This window comes from Muscardinus avellanarius, assembly GCF_963383645.1.
Source record: "Muscardinus avellanarius genome assembly, chromosome: 7".
Lineage (NCBI taxonomy): Eukaryota > Metazoa > Chordata > Mammalia > Rodentia > Gliridae > Muscardinus > Muscardinus avellanarius.
This window is the reverse complement of record NC_137793.1, coordinates 107,785,966-107,803,536: the sequence shown is the minus strand read 5'-3', so window position 1 is coordinate 107,803,536 and position 17,571 is coordinate 107,785,966. Positions and strand designations below refer to the sequence as shown.

Genomic DNA, 17,571 nt, shown 5'->3' with positions numbered 1-17,571 from the left:
CCTCCCAGGTGCGGGGATTACAAGTGTGCGCCACCAGGCCCGGCTGCCCCTTTGTTTTTTAAACAGGGTCTTGCTAAGCTGCTGGAATCTGCACTTCTCCTACCTCCACCTCCCACTGTTGACTTGGTCCTGCCTTGGTAGATGTAGTTCAGAGAGTTGAGATATATTCTATTCACTTTTTCAGCTTCTTTTTCCTCTATTATAAAGGTTGACATGTAAGAACTACCAAACTCATTGATTTTTCTTATGAGAGAATAAAATAATTTCTAATTAAAATGTAATTTTAATATTAAATGAGACAGAAACAAGATAAAATTGAACACACACACACACACACACACACACACACACACACACGATAAAGGCTAAATGTTAGCTCAGTGTCTTGAAACCGTCACAAACTCTAAGAGTTCAATGCCTTTGAAATACAGTCACCATCACATCACCCCATCCATAACTGGCTTCCAACAGTAAGTTCACTGAATTCTCACCTTCGGAAATGCTAGAGTCATGGAACATGGTTTCGAAAGCTTGATGTGTTTCAGCAAAAGAAGGCCTGTCAGCAGGGCTCCATTTCCAGCCTGCACGACAGAAGAGAACATTACAAACTCCTTTCCAGAATTCTGGATCTAGTGCCGCACCAGATCATGTGGCTCGTGCGTCATCAAAATGTGGGCCTGTTGGCCTGATGCGTGCTCACTACGTAGTGATGCGGCCGCTCCTCAGACCTAGGCTCAGAGGTGCAAGAACCCACCTCCAGGGTGGTCCTTCTATTCAGACACCCTCCTATTCCCTCTACTATAAGAATGATAGGGTGGGAAAGAATTTTAAAAATAGCAAGTTTGGCCAGGTGCTGTGGCATACACCTGTTTACCCCTGTACCTGAGAGGCTGAGATAGGAGGCTCACAGATTTGAGGACAGTCTCAGCAAGTAGTGAGACTCATCAACCTAGTAAAACTCTGTTTCCAAGTAAGAAATAAAATTGGGTTGGGGGTGTAGCTTGAAAGTAGAATGCTTCTAGGTTCAATCCCCAGTACCAACCAAAGAAAAAAAGTCAAGTTTTCTTCCAGTAGAAACCTACCTTCGAACTCAGCTTAACTTTAGAGAGTATCAAGTGTACATATTTAGAAATTTAACAGAGTATCAGAAAAGAGAAGCTTAGAGTTCACATTTGACAAAGGGCAATGGGGAACACCCTAGCTCGATGAAAAAATAATATAAAGACTTATGTTCCAGCAGGGCATGATGGCACAAGCCTATGACCTCAGTACTTGGGAGGCTAAGAAAGGAGGATCGCAGGCTTGAGGATAGCCTCGGCAACCCAGAGAGACCCTGTTTACAAACAAAAAATAAAAAGGGCAGGAGGTGTAACTGAGAGACAGAATGCTCCTGGATCCAGTCCCCAGCATCGAAGCAGCACTGCCCGACCTCAATCTGCAAACCTAATTTCTTATTTTCTTATTAAATAAACAACCGTTTTTGAGAAATTGGGTCAATATCTGGGCCACAAACAACTGTTCTTAGGATTCCACTAATGGAATCCTACGCTCTGCCAGCTAGTCAAGCAATAACAAACTGACTCATCTGAGCTTAAACGCCACGAAGCCGGGCGTGGCGGCGCACGCTTGTAATCCCCACGCTCGGGAGGCGGAGACAGGAGGATCGCGCTGGCTTAGGAGACCCTGTTTCCAAATTAAAAAAAAAAAAAAAAATAGGTCTGGGAGTGTAGCCCGGAGGTAGAAGGGCTTCCAGGAACCCCAGTGCCAAAAAAAAAAAATAAAAAAGAAGAAGAAGCCACGAAGCCAAATTCGACCCAACCACTGAGACGAAATGTTTCTAGTTTCATTCAGACCCTGATCGCTGGCTTCAAGACTAAAGCGTGCAAAAGTACTCACATGCTCTCATAAGTTCATAAACCTTTGGGGGGCATCCCTCAGGCTGCTCCATTCGATATCCTTTTTCCAGTAGATCATAGACCTGAGACAGGTCGATTCCTGGATATGGTGACATTCCGTATGTAGCAATTTCCCACAACAGTACCCCAAAAGCTGTGAAAAGGATGAAAGGGGAGGAGCTTAATATTTCTTCGGAATCACTTTCTCTTTTATTATGGGTCTGAGGATGGAACCCAGGGGAATTCGCCAAGCTACACCTCCTGCTCTGTTTTTTATTCTTTATTTTGAAACAGGGTCTAAGTTGCGGAGGACCTCACTAAGTAGCTGAGGCTGCCCATGAACCGCGATCCTCTGGTCTCAGCCTCTAAGTCACTTTTTATGTCCTTAGGTAACTTTTTTTTTTTATTTTTCTTTTTTTGGTGGTACTGGGGATGGAACCCAGGGGCTTTTCTACCTCCAGGCTATTCTCCCAGACCTATTTATATTTTATTTGGAAACAGGGTCTCACTAAGTTGCTGAGAGCCTCACTAAGTAGCTGAGGCTGGCTTTGAACCTGTGCGATCCTCCTGTCTCAGCCTCCCAAGCACGGAGATTACAAGAGTGCGCCACCACACCCAGCTAGGTAACTTCTTTTTAAAAATTTGGGCCCAAATCACCCAGTGTTACAGGAGCATTAATATATCCTTTTGCCACTTCTTTTTTTTTTTTTTTTTTTTTGCGGATCTGGGAATAGAACCCAGGGGCATTCAACCTCCAAGTTACACACCCTGGCCTATTTTGTGTGTGTGTGTGTGTGTGTGTGTGTGTGTGTGTGTGTGTGTGGTATTGGGGTTGGAACCCAGAGGCTTTCTACCTCCGGGCTACACTCCCAGCCCTATTTTATATTTTATTTTGAAACAGGATCTCACTAAGTTACAGGGGCCTCACTAAGTTGCTGAGGCTGTCTGCGAACCACAATCCTCTGGTCTCAGCCTCCAGAATGCTGGGATTACAAGTGTGCACCACCACGCCCAACCTACTTTTGCCAATTCTTATAGCATTACTAAGATAAGTCTAAAATGTCTGCCACAGGAATCCTGCACAAAATCTCAAGACAGTTATCTTTAAATTTTCCACTTTTTATATGTTTCCTTTAGTACGATAGATATAATAAACTATGACCATATAGGAAGTCTGTGGCATAATTCAACTATCTGTAGAACATTCTTTGATCTATTTAAATAAATTCCATGATTTTAAAGTCAGCTAATATCAGAGAAATAAAAGAAAAAACTAATCAGGTTTTTTTTTTTTTTTAAATAGCCGGGCATAGTGGCACACGCTTCTAATCCCAGCATTCAGGAGGCTGAGACAGGAGGATCGTGGTTCGCGGCCAGGCTCAGTTACTTACTGAGGTCCTTTGCAACTCAGTGAGACCCTGATTCAAAAATAAAAGAATAAGCTGCATGTGGGGGCGCACGCTTGTAATCCCCGCACTTGGGAGGCTGAGACAGGAGGATCGTGCAGGTTCAAAGCCAGCCTCAGCTACTCAGTGAGGCTCTCAGCAACTTAGTGAGACCCTGTTCCCAAATAAAATATAAAATAGGTCTAGGAGTGTAGCCCATAGGTAGAAGGCCCCTGGGTTCCATCCCAAGCACCATATATATGTATGTATGTGTGTGTGTATATATGTGTGTTCACACACACACACACACACACACATTTATATAAATAAAAGAATAAAAAATAGGGCTGGGGCTGTAGCTCAGAGGTAGAATGCACCTGGGTTCCATTCCCAGTATTGCAAAAAATAAAAAATAAAAATAAATACGTAAATAAATAAGACTCACAGTAGAAAGAAGAAATGCCTCTACTAAGTCACTCTGCTTCTCAGGGCAGTAGAAGCAGATTTGTTACAAGGAGGAATGCTAGAGGAAACCTCCTCATGCTTCCTTGAGAAACGTTCTGAAGCTCGGCACTGTGGACATGAGCAGCCGCCTTCTGTGGCAAGCAGGTGCTGGGGGTCGGGGGGTGCACGTGTCCGAGCGCAGGCTGCCCTGAAGGCCTGGGCTGTTGTGCTTGTTTGGACACGGGTCTGCCTGTGCTGCCCAGGCTGGCCTTGAACTCCTGGGCTCAAGCTACCCTCACACTACCTGCCAAGTAGCTCGGACCACAGGCATGGGACACATGCCCAGGTGCAGCATCTTTTTTAAACATCATGTAAAAGAGCTCTAAAATGTTAAGATCATTAATAAATCAAACAATGCATACAGGAAAACGTCTCTTCCAACCTTACCCCAGACATCCGATTTAATTGAGAAGGTATTGTAGGCCAGGCTCTCTGGCGCTGTCCACTTGATAGGAAATTTGGCTCCAGCGTGAGCAGTGTAGGTGTCTCCCGTCATCAGTCGACTCAAGCCAAAGTCAGCCACTTTCACCACGTGGTTTTCCCCCACAAGGCAGTTACGTGCTGCAAGGTCTCTGTGGGAAAGAGACCTTCTGTGATTCCACTCACACGGCGACAAAAATGACCATAAATGCTCTTTGGGGCTCTTTCTACGCACAAACAGGAGAGCAGTGCTTTATGACAGGCTGCAGATAGCCCTCGCTTGGCCCGTGTGGCGCACTCGCCGGGCAGCTCTGCGGTGCCAGCTCAAGAGGGCTTTACAGGCCGGGTTTCTCTTTTATAAGTGCACTGAGAGATTTCAGGAGTGAGCAACAAACAGAGGCCTCGACTTTTTCTAAGCCAGATGCCATTTTAAAATCCAGCCACTAGATGGAGCAGAAGGCCCTTGGACAGTGCCGAGCAGAGCAGGGCCAGCACCTGCCTCTCAGGAGTACTTGGTGGAGTGCGCGGGCTTACTGGCAGCCCCGCGCCAGAAGCGCCCGGAGCCCCTCCCCGCCCACCTGTGGATGAAGTTCTTCCTCTCCAAGTACTCCATGGCAGAGGAGATCTGCGTGGCCATGTAGAGCAGGACGACCGCAGTCACCTCCTCCCGGCTGCACTCACGGAGGTAATCCAGCAGGTTTCCGTACGGCATGTACTCGGTCACGATGTAGAAGGGAGGTTCCAGGGTGCACACGCCTGGAGATGCAGACAGGGCTTGTCTTACCAATGCCTCGGCCAAGAATGACTTGACATATTTTAGGTCTATTTCAACAATCATCTTCCCCCTTGCTACCACTTTCTCTGAAATTAACACAGCAAAAGTCAGCTGGGTGTGGTGGCGCAGGCCTCAGCTAATTAGCAAAGCCCTTGGCAACGTAATGACACCTTGTTTCAAAATCAAGAATAAAAAATTGGGCTGGGGTATAGCTCAGAGGTAGAACGCCCCTGGGTTCCATCCCCAGTATACCCCCTCCAAGAAAGGTAAATTGGTCCATAAGGCTTTGTTTCCATTATATTCTTTTCTGGAAATCCATACGCTTTGGGGGATTTGAGTAAAAGCAAAGTTTCGTGCATTAATTCCACGAGGGGCTAAGAAGACCAGAGGTCCTAGAGCCCCGATAGTCGTGATTCTCCTCAACTGAGACGCTAACAGCCCTGCCTGGCACACTGCTTGTAAGATTTTAATTGTCTCCACAGTCAAGGATTTCACTGATTTAGAGCAGATTCTTTATAGAAAGCCAAGAAGACCCAGGCATGGTGGCACACACTTGCAATCCCAGTACTTAGGAGGCTGAGACAGGAGGATCATGGGTTCGCGGCCAGCCTCAGCTACTTAGGCCCTCTACAACTTAGTGAGGCCCTGTTTCAAAATAAAGAATAAAAAAAATAGGGCAGGGGATGTAGCTCAGAGGTCCAGTGCCCCTGGGTTCCATCCAAAAATAAAAATAAAAAGTTTTTTTGTGACCTGAACAAGTAAGAAGGCGCCCTATCACAATACTTTATTTCTTACTCTCCCTCTGTCTCGCTTTGCAACTGTAATCCTCGTATCTCAGCCTCCCAAGTACTAGATCAGAGGCCTGCACCACCATGCCAGGATATTCTGTTTTATTGAAAAGACGTTTGTTTGTTTTGCAACACTTGGGGACTGAAACCAGGGTCCTCTACCACTAAGCTATATCCCCAGCCCACCCCCTTTTTGAGACAGGCTCTTCCTGGCCCTTTTTTTTTTTTTTTTTTTGGTGGTACTGGGGGTGGAACCCAGAGGCTTTCTACCTCCGGGCTATACTCCCAGACCTTTTTATATTTTATTTGGAAACAGGGTCTCACCAAGTTGCTGAGAGCCTAAGTAGCTGAGGCTGGCTTCGAACCCGTGCAATCCTCCTGTCTCAGCCTCCCAAGCACGGAGATTACAAGCGTGCACCACCACGCCCGGCTTCTTCCTGGCCTTTGAGATAGTTGCCCAGGCTGGCTACAAACCAGCGATCCTTCTTCCTGCCTCTGGTGGCTGTGATTACAGGTATGTACCACTACACCCAGTTTATTTTGTGAAAATATCTCTGTGATAATGTTTTAGTTAGTACCATTTTGAACACTTCTTAGTTTTGAATCTAGGACAAACCATAAGCTGTGCAGTTTTATACACTGGAATCAGCCCAGGCCACTTTTTTCTTTTTAAACACAGAATCTACTAAGTAATTCTTTTTCCTTTTTTTCCTTTTTGGTACCGAGTACTGAACCCAGAGGCATTTTACCTCCACACTACACCTCCAGCCATATTTCACTTTTATTTGGAAACAGGATCTAGGTTGCTGGGAGCCCAAGTTGCGGAGGCTGGCTTGGAACCTGCGATCCTCCTGTCTCAGCCTCCCAAGCACTTGGTTTACAAGCGTGCGCCACCGCGCCTGGCTTACTTCTGCTCCCCTTGATAACGCTGGGGTCGCACCCGGAGCCTCATGCAAGATAAGTACTCTAATGAGTACTGAGCTGTGACCCCAGACCATGACCACCACTCCCTGCAGCGGATTCACACTTGGCGCCGCCTGCCATCGGCGGGGTGGCCATCTCCGAGGGGCAGTGCTCGGGCCTCCTTACCTAAGAGCTGCACCAGATTAGGATGCTTGATTTCCTTCATCACTGCAGCTTCTTTCAGGAACTCCTCTACCTCCATGGTGTCTTCCTGGAACGTGGGGTGGTAAGAAAGCAAAAGAGGAGAGGGACGAACCCCCATCTTAACAATTTGAGTCAACTCACAGTCCTAAAACTTTAAAAGAGAATGTCTTTTGAATATTGTATCATATCACTTTAAAAATTTCATTAGAACTTAACATATAGAAGTCCAGCAAAGTAAAACGTCCTTGGGTTTATCCAGTATTAGGAACTGAAGAACAAAGTTCAACAATCCTGTCCTACAGCCAACCAAAACACGGGGACTTCCACCGGGCAATCGACCCCGACGGCGTGCTTCTCTACGGAGCTGGGATCTGAGCGAAGGGCAGCAGCTGGCCGTGTCCGCGGGACCTTCCCGCCCGGACCGCGTGCTTTCTACGGAGCAGTGCACATCTGTAAGGCCCACACTGGGCTTCACACTCAGGATATCTTCAGTCAGCAGAACTGACCACTATTCACACCTCAAGAGCAGCCCGAGGGAGGGACAGGCAGGGCCACCAAGGCTGTGGGACAGCCCTCGAGAAGCACGCGTGACAACCCCAGGACGCGACGCTCTGATGCTTAATGCAGACAGAGAGGAGTACAGGAAGAAGAGTCTGTGAACTTCAGAACACAAGGAAGGGCTCTGGTGTGTGGGGATGGAAGGAGCCAGAGGCAGATGAAGGGCAGAGTAAGAAAGAGCTTCCTCCTTAGACAGCAGTGAAGAATTCCCTCCGGCAGGGCTCGCTCTCAGAAGCAACGCAACAGCCTGTTTTGCTTTGTAATGTATATTTAGCTCCCAACTCCCACTAGGTTTCCACCAACAGCCTCCAGAGGCAAATCTTCCCCACATGTGTGTCTCACTGCCTTGCAGTGAACAACCTGCCCTGCACTGTCAGCAGTGGCACTAGCGTTAATCACCCCAATTTGCTGATGTGTTTGGCACCAGTGGGTGGAAAGTGCTCCAAAGATAAAGGAGGGCACGCTGATATTACCGAGTGACTCAGCACACACAAAAAGAGATGCCTGACAACTGTAATTCTCAGCAACCCACCTTCAATGTTTTCACAGCCACTGTAAGGCTATATTTCTTCCAGACACCAACGTAAACCTCTCCGTACTGACCGCCCCCAAGTTTGTGCTTCATGGTAATGTCCGTTCGTTCCATTTCCCATTTGTCGTGGATGGGGGACACGCCGTAGACTGTGGGCTTATTGCACTTGGGTGCCGGGTAGTGCAATGTGGTCACCAGCCCATCGGCCACTGTGGAGTGATGGTGCACTAGCTCTGCCAAAGTGCTGAAGCGGCTCTCGGCTGTCACGCACACCTGGGGTGGAAAGGAAAAGCCAAACACCACAAACGGGGGTTAGGAATGTTTACTCAGGCTCTCCTCCCCTGGCCTGAAGACAGGAAGTAGGAGTTTATCTAAATTGGGATGAACTCTAAGGAGAATGGCCAGGGGAAACAAAAGATTAGTTTACGTGTATTTAAACCATCCTTTCCAGAGATGGGCGTGGTGGCGCACGCTTGTAATCCCAGCACTTGGGAGGCTGAGACTGGAGGATCGAGGTGAGGTTTGCGGCCAGCCTCAGCTACTTAGTGAGGCCCTCTGCAACTCAGTGAGACCCTGTTTCAAAAATAAAGAATAAAAAGTAGGGCAGGGGGTGTAGCTTGGAGGGCGAATGCCCCGGGTCCCATCCCCAGGCCTGCAAAATCAACCAACCAACCAACCATCCATCCTTTCTAGTCTTCCAAAATCAACTCGTCCTCTCAGAGGGAGAACTTCTAAACATATCTCTCTGGATCATCAAGGTCATTGGTCTCCAAATAATTTGTAAGCAACAGAATTACAGAACCCAAATATATAAGGCAAGTGACAAGGAGAGATGTTCTGATTAAAGTACCCAAGCAGAGACTGGCCACCCAGAAAAGTCAATGAAGCAACCACCTCAAAGGCAGCCACTAGCTGACTTCAAGAATCTCAGGTCAGCTTTGCCTGAACTATGTACAAATGAAATCGTAGTGTGTCATTGGCCTCCCTCCCTCTTTTTTTTTGTGGCCCTTGGAATTGAACACACAGAAATTCTACCCCTGAGGTAACAAGAATCAGGTCCCTCAAACTGGCAGCCCTCCTGTCCAGCCTCCCACGTACTAGGGTTACAGATGTGCAACAACCACGCCAGGCTGCTCTTTCTTCTCCACTCATCTTTTGTACTGTAATATAATCTACGTACCATAAAATTTACCCTTTCAAAGTACACAGTTCAGTAGTTTTAAGTTTATTTGCAAAGTAGTCCAACCACCACCACTAACTCCAGAACATTTTTTTGAAGTCCCATGTTGACTGTGGCTTTTCCTTTTTTTGGTGCACTGTAATTATATATCAGAGTGAGAGTCAGAGCAACATGGTTCTACACCCACCTCTCACTTGGCGTTTCTCCTCTGCAGCCCACCCCACTGCCTCCGACCGTGCCAGCCATCCCGCACGCGGCGCTGGACGCAGCGCGTGGAGCTGACTCTGTCCTCCTGCTCCCTCCTCCCTCCACCCTGTGACCCTCCTGTCTCCTTCCTCACTGACCTCGAGTCCCTCTTGTTTCATATTTCTTTGTTACCGTCTACACATGACCCTTGGTCTCTGAGACCGACTGAGCTTTTAGCATAGTATTCTCTGCTTCCAGCTGAGTTCCTGCAAAGTACATTAATTTTCTAATTTCAGAGTATTTGCATAATTCCAAAGAGAAGCCCCACCCCCCATAGCAATCACTCCACTTGTTTTAGTAAACCTCCATTGCTATGACCAGAACACCCGACAAGCACAACGGAGACAAAGAAAGGTTTATTTAGGGCTCAGAACGTCAGGTCAGACCATGGTCACCAGCCAGCTCCCACGGGGCTTGAGGAGGGCGCAAGGGACCCATACGGTCCCCAGGGCCACGCACCTAGAGACGTGCCCCTTCCAGCCGTGTCCTGCCTCCGGTTCTGCCTGCACATGGGCGTGTGTGTGTGTGTGTGTGTGTGTGTGTGTAATTTTTTGTTTTTGTGGTGCTGGGGATTAAACCCAGAGACATTCTGCCTCCAACCTACACCCCCAGTCCTGTTTTTTATTTTTATTTTTTTAATTATTCTTTATTTTGAAACAGGACCTCACTAAGTCACAGAGGGACTAAGCAGCTGAGGCTGGCCTTGAAAGGCAATCCTCCCATCTCAGCCTCCCAAGAGCTGGAATTAAAAGTGTACACCTACTGCCAGGCATGGTGGCACACGCTTGTAATCCCCGCGCTTGGGAGGCGGAGACAGGAGGATCATGCAGGTTGGAAGCCGGCCTCGCTGGCTTAAGAGACCCTGTTTCCAAATAAAAATATAAAATAGGTCTGGGAATGTAGCCCGGAGGTAGAAGGGTTTCCAGGAATTCCAGTACCACCAAAAAAAAAAAAAAAAAAAAAAAAAAAAAGTGTATTCCTCCACTGGCTTTTAGAGCATATTTTAAATCCAAATCTTAACACCACTCTTCCCCATCTTAATCCCCTGGTACTCATTAATCCTTTCTTTTTTTCTTTTTGGTACTGGGGATTGAACCCAGGGACAGTGTACCTATGAGCTACATCCCCAGGCCTTTTATTAGTTGTTTTTAAACAGAGTCTCACTAAATTGCTGAGGCTGTCCTGGAGCCTGTGACCCTCCTGTCTCAGCCTCCCAAGTACTGGAATTATAGGTGTGTGCTATCATGCCCGGCCCCGCTAATCTTTCAGTCAACTTTATGTGCATGATGTATATAAAGAAGGAGCCAAACAAATGCTTCTGTGAAGGTCCAGAAAATAACTATTTTAGGCTTCTGCTCACAGAGTTTCTGTTGTAACTAGTCAGCTTTGCCTACTAATCAAAAAGTAGCCATAGATAACATCAGCAAGTAGGCACAGCAGCCGGATTATAATAAAATGTCACTCATTCACTTTTTACTTATTTTTCTTTTTTTGTGTGGTACTAGGGATGGAACCTAGGGGCTTTCTACCTCTGGGCTACGCAGCCAGACCTATTTTCTATTTTATTTGGAAACAGGGTCTCACTAAGTTGCTGAGAGCCTCACTAAGTAGCAGAGGCTGGCTTCAAACTTGCAGTCCTCCTGTCTCAGCCTCTCAAGCACTGGGATGACAAACGTGACCTCCCACGCCCGGATTACTTATTTTTTTAGTACTGGGGATAAAATCCAGGGACATTCTACCTCTGAGTTACTCTCCCTGCCCCCAGCCCTGTTTTTTATATTCTTTATTTTGAAACAGGGTCTCATGAAGTCGAGGAGGGCCTAAGTAGCTGGCTGACCATGGACCTGTGGTCCTCCTGTCTTAACCTCCATGTACTGGGATTACAAGTATGCGCCACAGCCAGCTCTATTTCATTTATAAAAGCAGGCAGCCAGTAAGCCATAGTGTCCTCCATGGAGTTTAATGTAGGACTTTTTGTTCATTTGTTATAAAAGATTTCATTTTATGACTGTACTGCAATTTATTAATGCATTCCACTGTTAGATATTTGGATGTCTCCAGTGTGGGTCACCACAGACAGCACGGCTATGAGCTCTCCTGAACATGTCTCTTTTTCTTTTTGTACAGTACTGATTGAACCCAGGGGCATTCTACCTCTGAGCTACACTCCCATGCAGATGCAGATACCAGCTACAGCTACGCCCTCTGGGCATCTGCATGCATCCATGCAGGCCATAGACACAAGCCCCGAGAGAAGGTGTGGTCGCTGGCCCAAAGTATTCTCCATTTTTAGATATTCTTTCATAACTATTATTCTTTTTTTTTTTTTTTTTTTTTGGTGGTACTGGGGTTCCTGGAAGCCCTTCTACCTCCGGTATACACTCCCACGGGCTACACTCCCAGACCTATTTTTTAACATTTTTATGTGGAAACAGAGTCTCTTAAGCCAGCGAGACTGGCTCCGAACCAGCGCGATCCTCCTGTCTCCGCCTCCCAAGCGAGGGGATTACAAGCGTGCGCCACCACGCCCGGCATAACTATTATTCTTTTAGCAATGATTCTTTTAACTCTCCACACGAATTGCTCCGGTGGTGTAAGATCAGGACTGTGAGAGAAACTGAGTCCGTGGAAAATAAACTTTCTGGTAAACATCCTCGGCTTTGTTCAAATGCAGTGGCAGCATTCCAGTCAATAATTACAAATGCAGAACCCCTCCCTATCTTTGACCTTCATTAGCCAAGGGCTGAAAGGAATCTTGACCTTTGCTCCTAGTAAATAGCGATGCCTGGAGATATAGCACACTACCTGGTTAATAAGCATATCGTTTGAGGAAAAGTGCTCAGCTGCTAGAGAAGTATATTTGACAACTAAATCTAAAAACTTCATATTATTTCTTGGTGTTTACCTGCTAAACTGTGTTATGAGTTTGCTTAAGCTTTCAGACAGCAGATTGTATTGCAGACAAAATCCAGCAGACATTCATCGAAATTCTCTAAATCATCGTAAAGGAACACGGATTTCCCTACGCCAACTATATGAAAGCTGGAATCTCGGACTTCGTCCCCCATTCAGCTCAAAGGAGGTTGCTAGATAGAGAAGGACATTGGACTAAGCCCTAGGAATAAAAGTTCCGAAAGGGTTAAAGAAAATTCTTAAAAACTGGACTCCTCAAGTGATTCTGGGTGTGACTTTTGTTCTTCTGGAATTAGCCTATTAAAAGCCTCTGTAGCCAGGCGTGGTGGCGCACGCTTGTAATCCCCGCGCTTGGGAGGCAGAGACAGGAGGATGGCGCAGGTTCGAAGCCAGCCGCGTGCGCGCTGGCTTAGGAGACCCTGTTTCCAAATAAAAATGTAAAAATAGGTCTGGGAGTGTAGTCTGGAGATAGAAGGGCTTCCAGGAACCCCAGTACCACAAAAAAAAAAAAAAAAAAAAAAAAGCCTCTGCAGCTGCAAGGCCAAAGGGGCTAATTCGAGCACAAGACCCACCTGGGGTAATGGGACTGATTTCAATCACAAACACCTGTGATATCACAGGCCTTACTTTTGTCTTGTTCAGGGTTGGCAATCTGCATGTGTATATCTCTATTGTACTTTGGGTGTTTTGCACTTTTTTTACTAGAGAATCACTGGGAGATGGGAATATATAAAAAAATCTTGTGTCTATAATAAAGTGTTCGATTGCACAAGAAGCATTGATCCACGTCAGGTTCTTTTCAGAAGCGCCGCTAATAGGAATTTATAGAAATTTATTTCCTAGAAGAGAAAGAATCGCTGCAGATAAGAATCTGCAGTACGTCACCCTATCCTTCCCCATCATTTCTGAGATTCTCGATCGCGAGTGGACTCGCGCCCCAATCCCCGACTGAGTTGGTTTACGGCACTCCCAGCTGTATTTTTTTTATTCTTTATTTTGAGACAGGGTCTCACTAAGTTGTGGAGAGCCTCACTAAGTTGAGGCTGGCTGTGAACCTGCAATCCTCTAGCTTCAGCCTCCCAAGTACAGGGATTACAAGCGTGCGCCACCACGCCCGGCTGTACGTGTCTTCTGATACACATGTGCGCTCGCTTCTGTTAGTCACACAACTAGAACTGCTGTGTTTCGCTGACATTCTGACTTACCTGATCCTATCTGCACAGGGCATGAGGCAACATACCATGTCTATATGTTGGCACAAAAGGAGAATGAGAACTCATAAACTCACTCCTTACTCTGTACCAGCTAGAAACTGTGTCATTTAATCCTGTGCGTGTCACTAGGCACTGAACTGGGGCACTGTACTACTGAGCTACATGCCCAGCCCTATTTATTAATTTTTATTTTGTTTTTCCTTAAAGCCTTTTTTTTTTTTTGCGGGTCTGGGGATGGAACCCAGGGGCATTTGACCTCCGAGCTACACCCCCTTCCCTGTTTTTTTTTTATTCTTTATTTTGAAACCGGGTCTCGCTGAGTTGCAGAGGGCCTCACTAAGTAGCTGAGGCTGTCCGCGAACCGCGATCCTTCAGGTCTCAGCCTCCCGAATGCTGGGATTACAAGCGTCCTTAAAGCCTTTATGACACAATGGAAAAATCCGACAGATACACATGGAGAAAGACAGGCATGGTCATAACTGAATGAAGACAATATACTAATATAACATTAGCACCAGTCCGGTAATTCTGAAGCTAAAGTTCTGGGAGTTTGACGTGGTACCAGGGCTATATATATTAGTATTCCTCACCCTCTACAACAGAATCCACACCAACCTCCTCATACTTTTTCTCTGGGGCAGCCATGTCTTCGCAGGCCTCAGAAAACTCTCTTCCTCAGTCTCTCACCCACGTACCAGTGAACAAGGGTGGGCCTGGCAGACACTGGGTCAGACTTGTGGTCCAGGCGAGCCCAGGCCTCGGCGGCGGCTGTGCTAGCGCTCAGAGGCACACGGCATCTGATCCTATCTCCACCGGGTACCACAGTGGACACTGGTAGTTAATGTCCACCTTGGGGCACCGACCCACAGACGACGCTGCGCTTGGCCTTGATGGTGGCAAGTGGCAGCACTGACGCCTCTGGGAGCCACATCACCACAGAACAGGCAGCAGCACGCCGAGTATTCGCCACAGTGAGGGCGGCATTTCTCCATCTGGCTGGCCGGCTCGGGGCAGGTGCTCGTGATCTCTGCCACAGAAAGCTGTTCACAGCCGGCTTTCTCAGCAGAGATGACGGGGCGTACGTGGCCAGAGGGAAGTGGATGCGGCGGGCGCCAGGCGGTCTGGAGTTCTGTCTGATCAGCATCCAGGGCTCCATCAGATCCGAGGGAAGCAGCGACGGAAGACGTGGCCTGGCCAACAAGGTGGGCAGGAGCTCTGTGAGATGTCGTGAGGGCCTCGTGTCTGCCATGAAGGTGCAGTCAGAGTGCTCCAGGGAGGTGAGGGTGTGAGGATGGAGTTGTAGGGTTCCGGTAGGGCCGGGGAAGCCTGCGGGCTGGGTAAGTGAGAACTCCAGCTTGGCCTTCTTACATAATCAACAGAGAGACGCTTCGTCAGCAGGGAGGGGAACCCAGAACCCGTTCCCCGCCAGAGCTGTGGACAGCCAGGAAGCCCTGAAGACCTGTGCACTGGTCAGCTAGTGCAGCCCAAGGCGAGGCCAGCGACTTCCTTGCCCACAGTGTGCTGGCCATGGGCACAGTTACAAGCAGTATCTTTCCTGCCTGTGATAAGCTGCTCAGGGTGGAAGAGCTGGCGGTAGGCACTGGTGTGAACTTCGATGACTGCAGGTTCCAGGACCACCACCTGTGCACATCTTGTCAGGCCGTCTCCCTGAAGAAGCTGCTGAAGGACTCATCTCCTCCCCTACTTGTCTTGCTGCTTGGCACCTGGCCATCAGGCCGGACGCCATGTTCCAGGCAGCAAAGCTCCCAGCAGGCATTGCCAACGTGGACGCCAGCAGAGCCAACACGGACGGAGATGCATTCACACACGAGGGAACAGGTCAGGAGGCAAAGGTGACAGAAGAGACACTGGGTCCTCGTTACCTTCTCAACAAGCCAAGAGTCGAGATAGGTAATGTACTCTTTATTTTTATTTTGAAACAGGGTCTTGTTGGGTTAATGAGAGCTGTTGCCGAGGCTGCCTTAGAACCTGTGACCCTCCTGCCTCAGCCTCCTGAGTAGCTGGAATTTCAAGCATACCTTTGAGCTATACCTCTGGTCCTTTTCATTTTCTGAGAGGCCTACCGAGTTGCTGAGTCTGGTCTTGAATCTACAATCCTCCTATCTCAGCCTCCCAAGTGTTGGGCTGATAGGCGTGGGCCATCACACCAGCTAGTAGAGGATACTCTAATTTTCAGTCTATGGTCATGCCATGGTCTTGGAAGCTAAGCAGGGCTGAACCTGGTTAGATCTTGGATGGGAGGTTATTCTACTTTCAATGATACACGATTAATTTATAAATTCTGTATCAATGTACTCGGCATGTATTTTTGTGTCAACGACTGGCACTACTAACTTACATAGTGGTTCCCTTCACTCTTCACTGTTAAATCTACTTTATCTTTTTTTTTTTTTTTTGTAGTACTGGGGGTGGAACCCAGAGGCTTTCTACCTCCGGGCTATACTCCCAGACTGATTTTCTATTTTATTTGGAAACAGGGTGTCACTGAGTTGCTGAGAGCCTCACTAAGTAGCTGAGGCTGGCTTCGAACCCGTGCGACCCTCCTGTCTCAGCCTCCCAAGCGCGGGGATTACAAGCGTGCGCCACCACGCCCGGCTAGTTTATCTTTTTGTGTGTGTGTATGTGTGCGGTACTGGGGATTGAGTCCAGGGGCATTCTACCTCCAAGCTATACTCCCAGCCCCATTTTATTTTTATTCTGAAACAGGGTCTCACTAGGTTGCTAAGAGTCTACTTGCTGAGGCTGTTCTCGAACCTTTGATCCTCCTGTCTCAGCCTCCCATGTACTGGGATTACAAACATGAGCCACCATGCCCAGCTTAGTTGATCTTTAAACTCTTAATATACTACCTTTTATTTGACATTACTGAATTATTTTGAAAAGAGCAAACTCTAACAGGACAAATAGCCTAAACTCACAAATGCAGCTAGACTATTTCATTGCGACACGCACACTGCACTCCACTGTAGTCGTTCTGAGCACCGTTTCTGTGGCGCGGCGGCCCAAGGTCTTACCTTCCCGTCCGCGGTGCTGTTGATCCTGTAGTGGTACACGCGCCCCTCGTACCTGAGCGAGATGGATAGCTGCCCGGGGCTGCTCTCGCTCTCGCGCACCAGGAAGCTGCCGTTGATGAGGCTGCTGAGCAGGTACTCCGCGGCGCTGCGCGACACGGGCCCGTGGTACCAGGAATGCTTCTCCAGGCTGTTCACTGGTGTGATATAGTTGCTCGGCACCCAGCCCTGTCCATTCTTGGATCGAACTTCACTCCACTCGCCATTCTGGTTGTAGCCAAGGACTCGTAGCTTTTCACCTGGCCACGGAGTCATCACAGAATGGAAGAAAAGGCGTTATCATTTTATTTCAAACAGACGCAGCACACTGTCAAACTTTAAACTCACTGAAACCTCAACTGAGAATTTTTACATCTTTTTTTTTTAACGGGTCTGGGGCTGGAACCCAGGGCATTCGACCTCCAAGCTACACCCCCTGCCCTATTTTTTATTCTTTACTTTGAGACAGGGTCTCACTAAGTAGCTGAGGCTCCACGAACCATGAGCCTCCGGTGTCAGCCTCCCGAATGCTGGGATGACAAGCGTGCGCCTCCATGCCCAACTTATATCATTTTTTAAAATAACGAAAACAAGGTTGGCTGCTCCCCATGTCCCTATTGATTGCTTTAGTTTGTAACTTAAACCACAAGAACATAACCAGAAGTTGTTTTCTAGCATTTACCACAAGGTTTTATTTTATTATTATTTACTTATTTATTTTGGTGGTAGATACTGGGGTTCCTGGAAGCCCTTCTACCTTACCTCCAAGCTACACTCCCAGACCTAATTTTTTTAATACTTTTTGTTTGGAAACAGGGTCTCTTAAGCCAGCAAGGCTGGCTTTGAACCTGCGCGATCCTCCTGTCTCTGCCTCCCAAGAGCGGGAATTACATGCGTGCGCCACCATGCCCGACTACCACAAGGTTTTAAAGGTTTATGAGCGTGTCCTCAGGAAACGATGTGGTACAAAGATGGCATACAAA

At 47.6% G+C, this 17,571-nt stretch overlaps 1 protein-coding gene and 1 pseudogene across 8 annotated transcripts in view; both read right to left on the bottom strand.

Moving 5' to 3' along the window:
• The window catches only part of ABL2 (ABL proto-oncogene 2, non-receptor tyrosine kinase), a gene marked incomplete at both ends in the record, with an annotated part of 95,595 nt that overhangs the window by 2,772 nt on the left and 75,252 nt on the right, over nucleotides 1-17,571 (bottom strand). For all 7 annotated transcript variants that reach the window (XM_080698372.1, XM_080698374.1, XM_080698373.1 and 4 more), the window contains 7 exons: nucleotides 492-581; nucleotides 1,897-2,049; nucleotides 4,172-4,356; nucleotides 4,783-4,960; nucleotides 6,857-6,941; nucleotides 7,965-8,237; nucleotides 16,553-16,848. In XM_080698372.1, coding sequence (XP_080554498.1) covers nucleotides 492-581; nucleotides 1,897-2,049; nucleotides 4,172-4,356; nucleotides 4,783-4,960; nucleotides 6,857-6,941; nucleotides 7,965-8,237; nucleotides 16,553-16,848 — 1,260 coding nt within the window. The remainder of the gene's footprint in view (nucleotides 1-491; nucleotides 582-1,896; nucleotides 2,050-4,171; nucleotides 4,357-4,782; nucleotides 4,961-6,856; nucleotides 6,942-7,964; nucleotides 8,238-16,552; nucleotides 16,849-17,571) is intronic.
• On the bottom strand, nucleotides 14,094-15,680 carry LOC308265558 (tubulin alpha-1A chain-like; annotated as a pseudogene). The gene is made up of 2 exons: nucleotides 15,648-15,680; nucleotides 14,094-15,400 (listed from the first exon to the last, which is right to left on the bottom strand). The product of its transcript is annotated as a tubulin alpha-1A chain-like (transcript).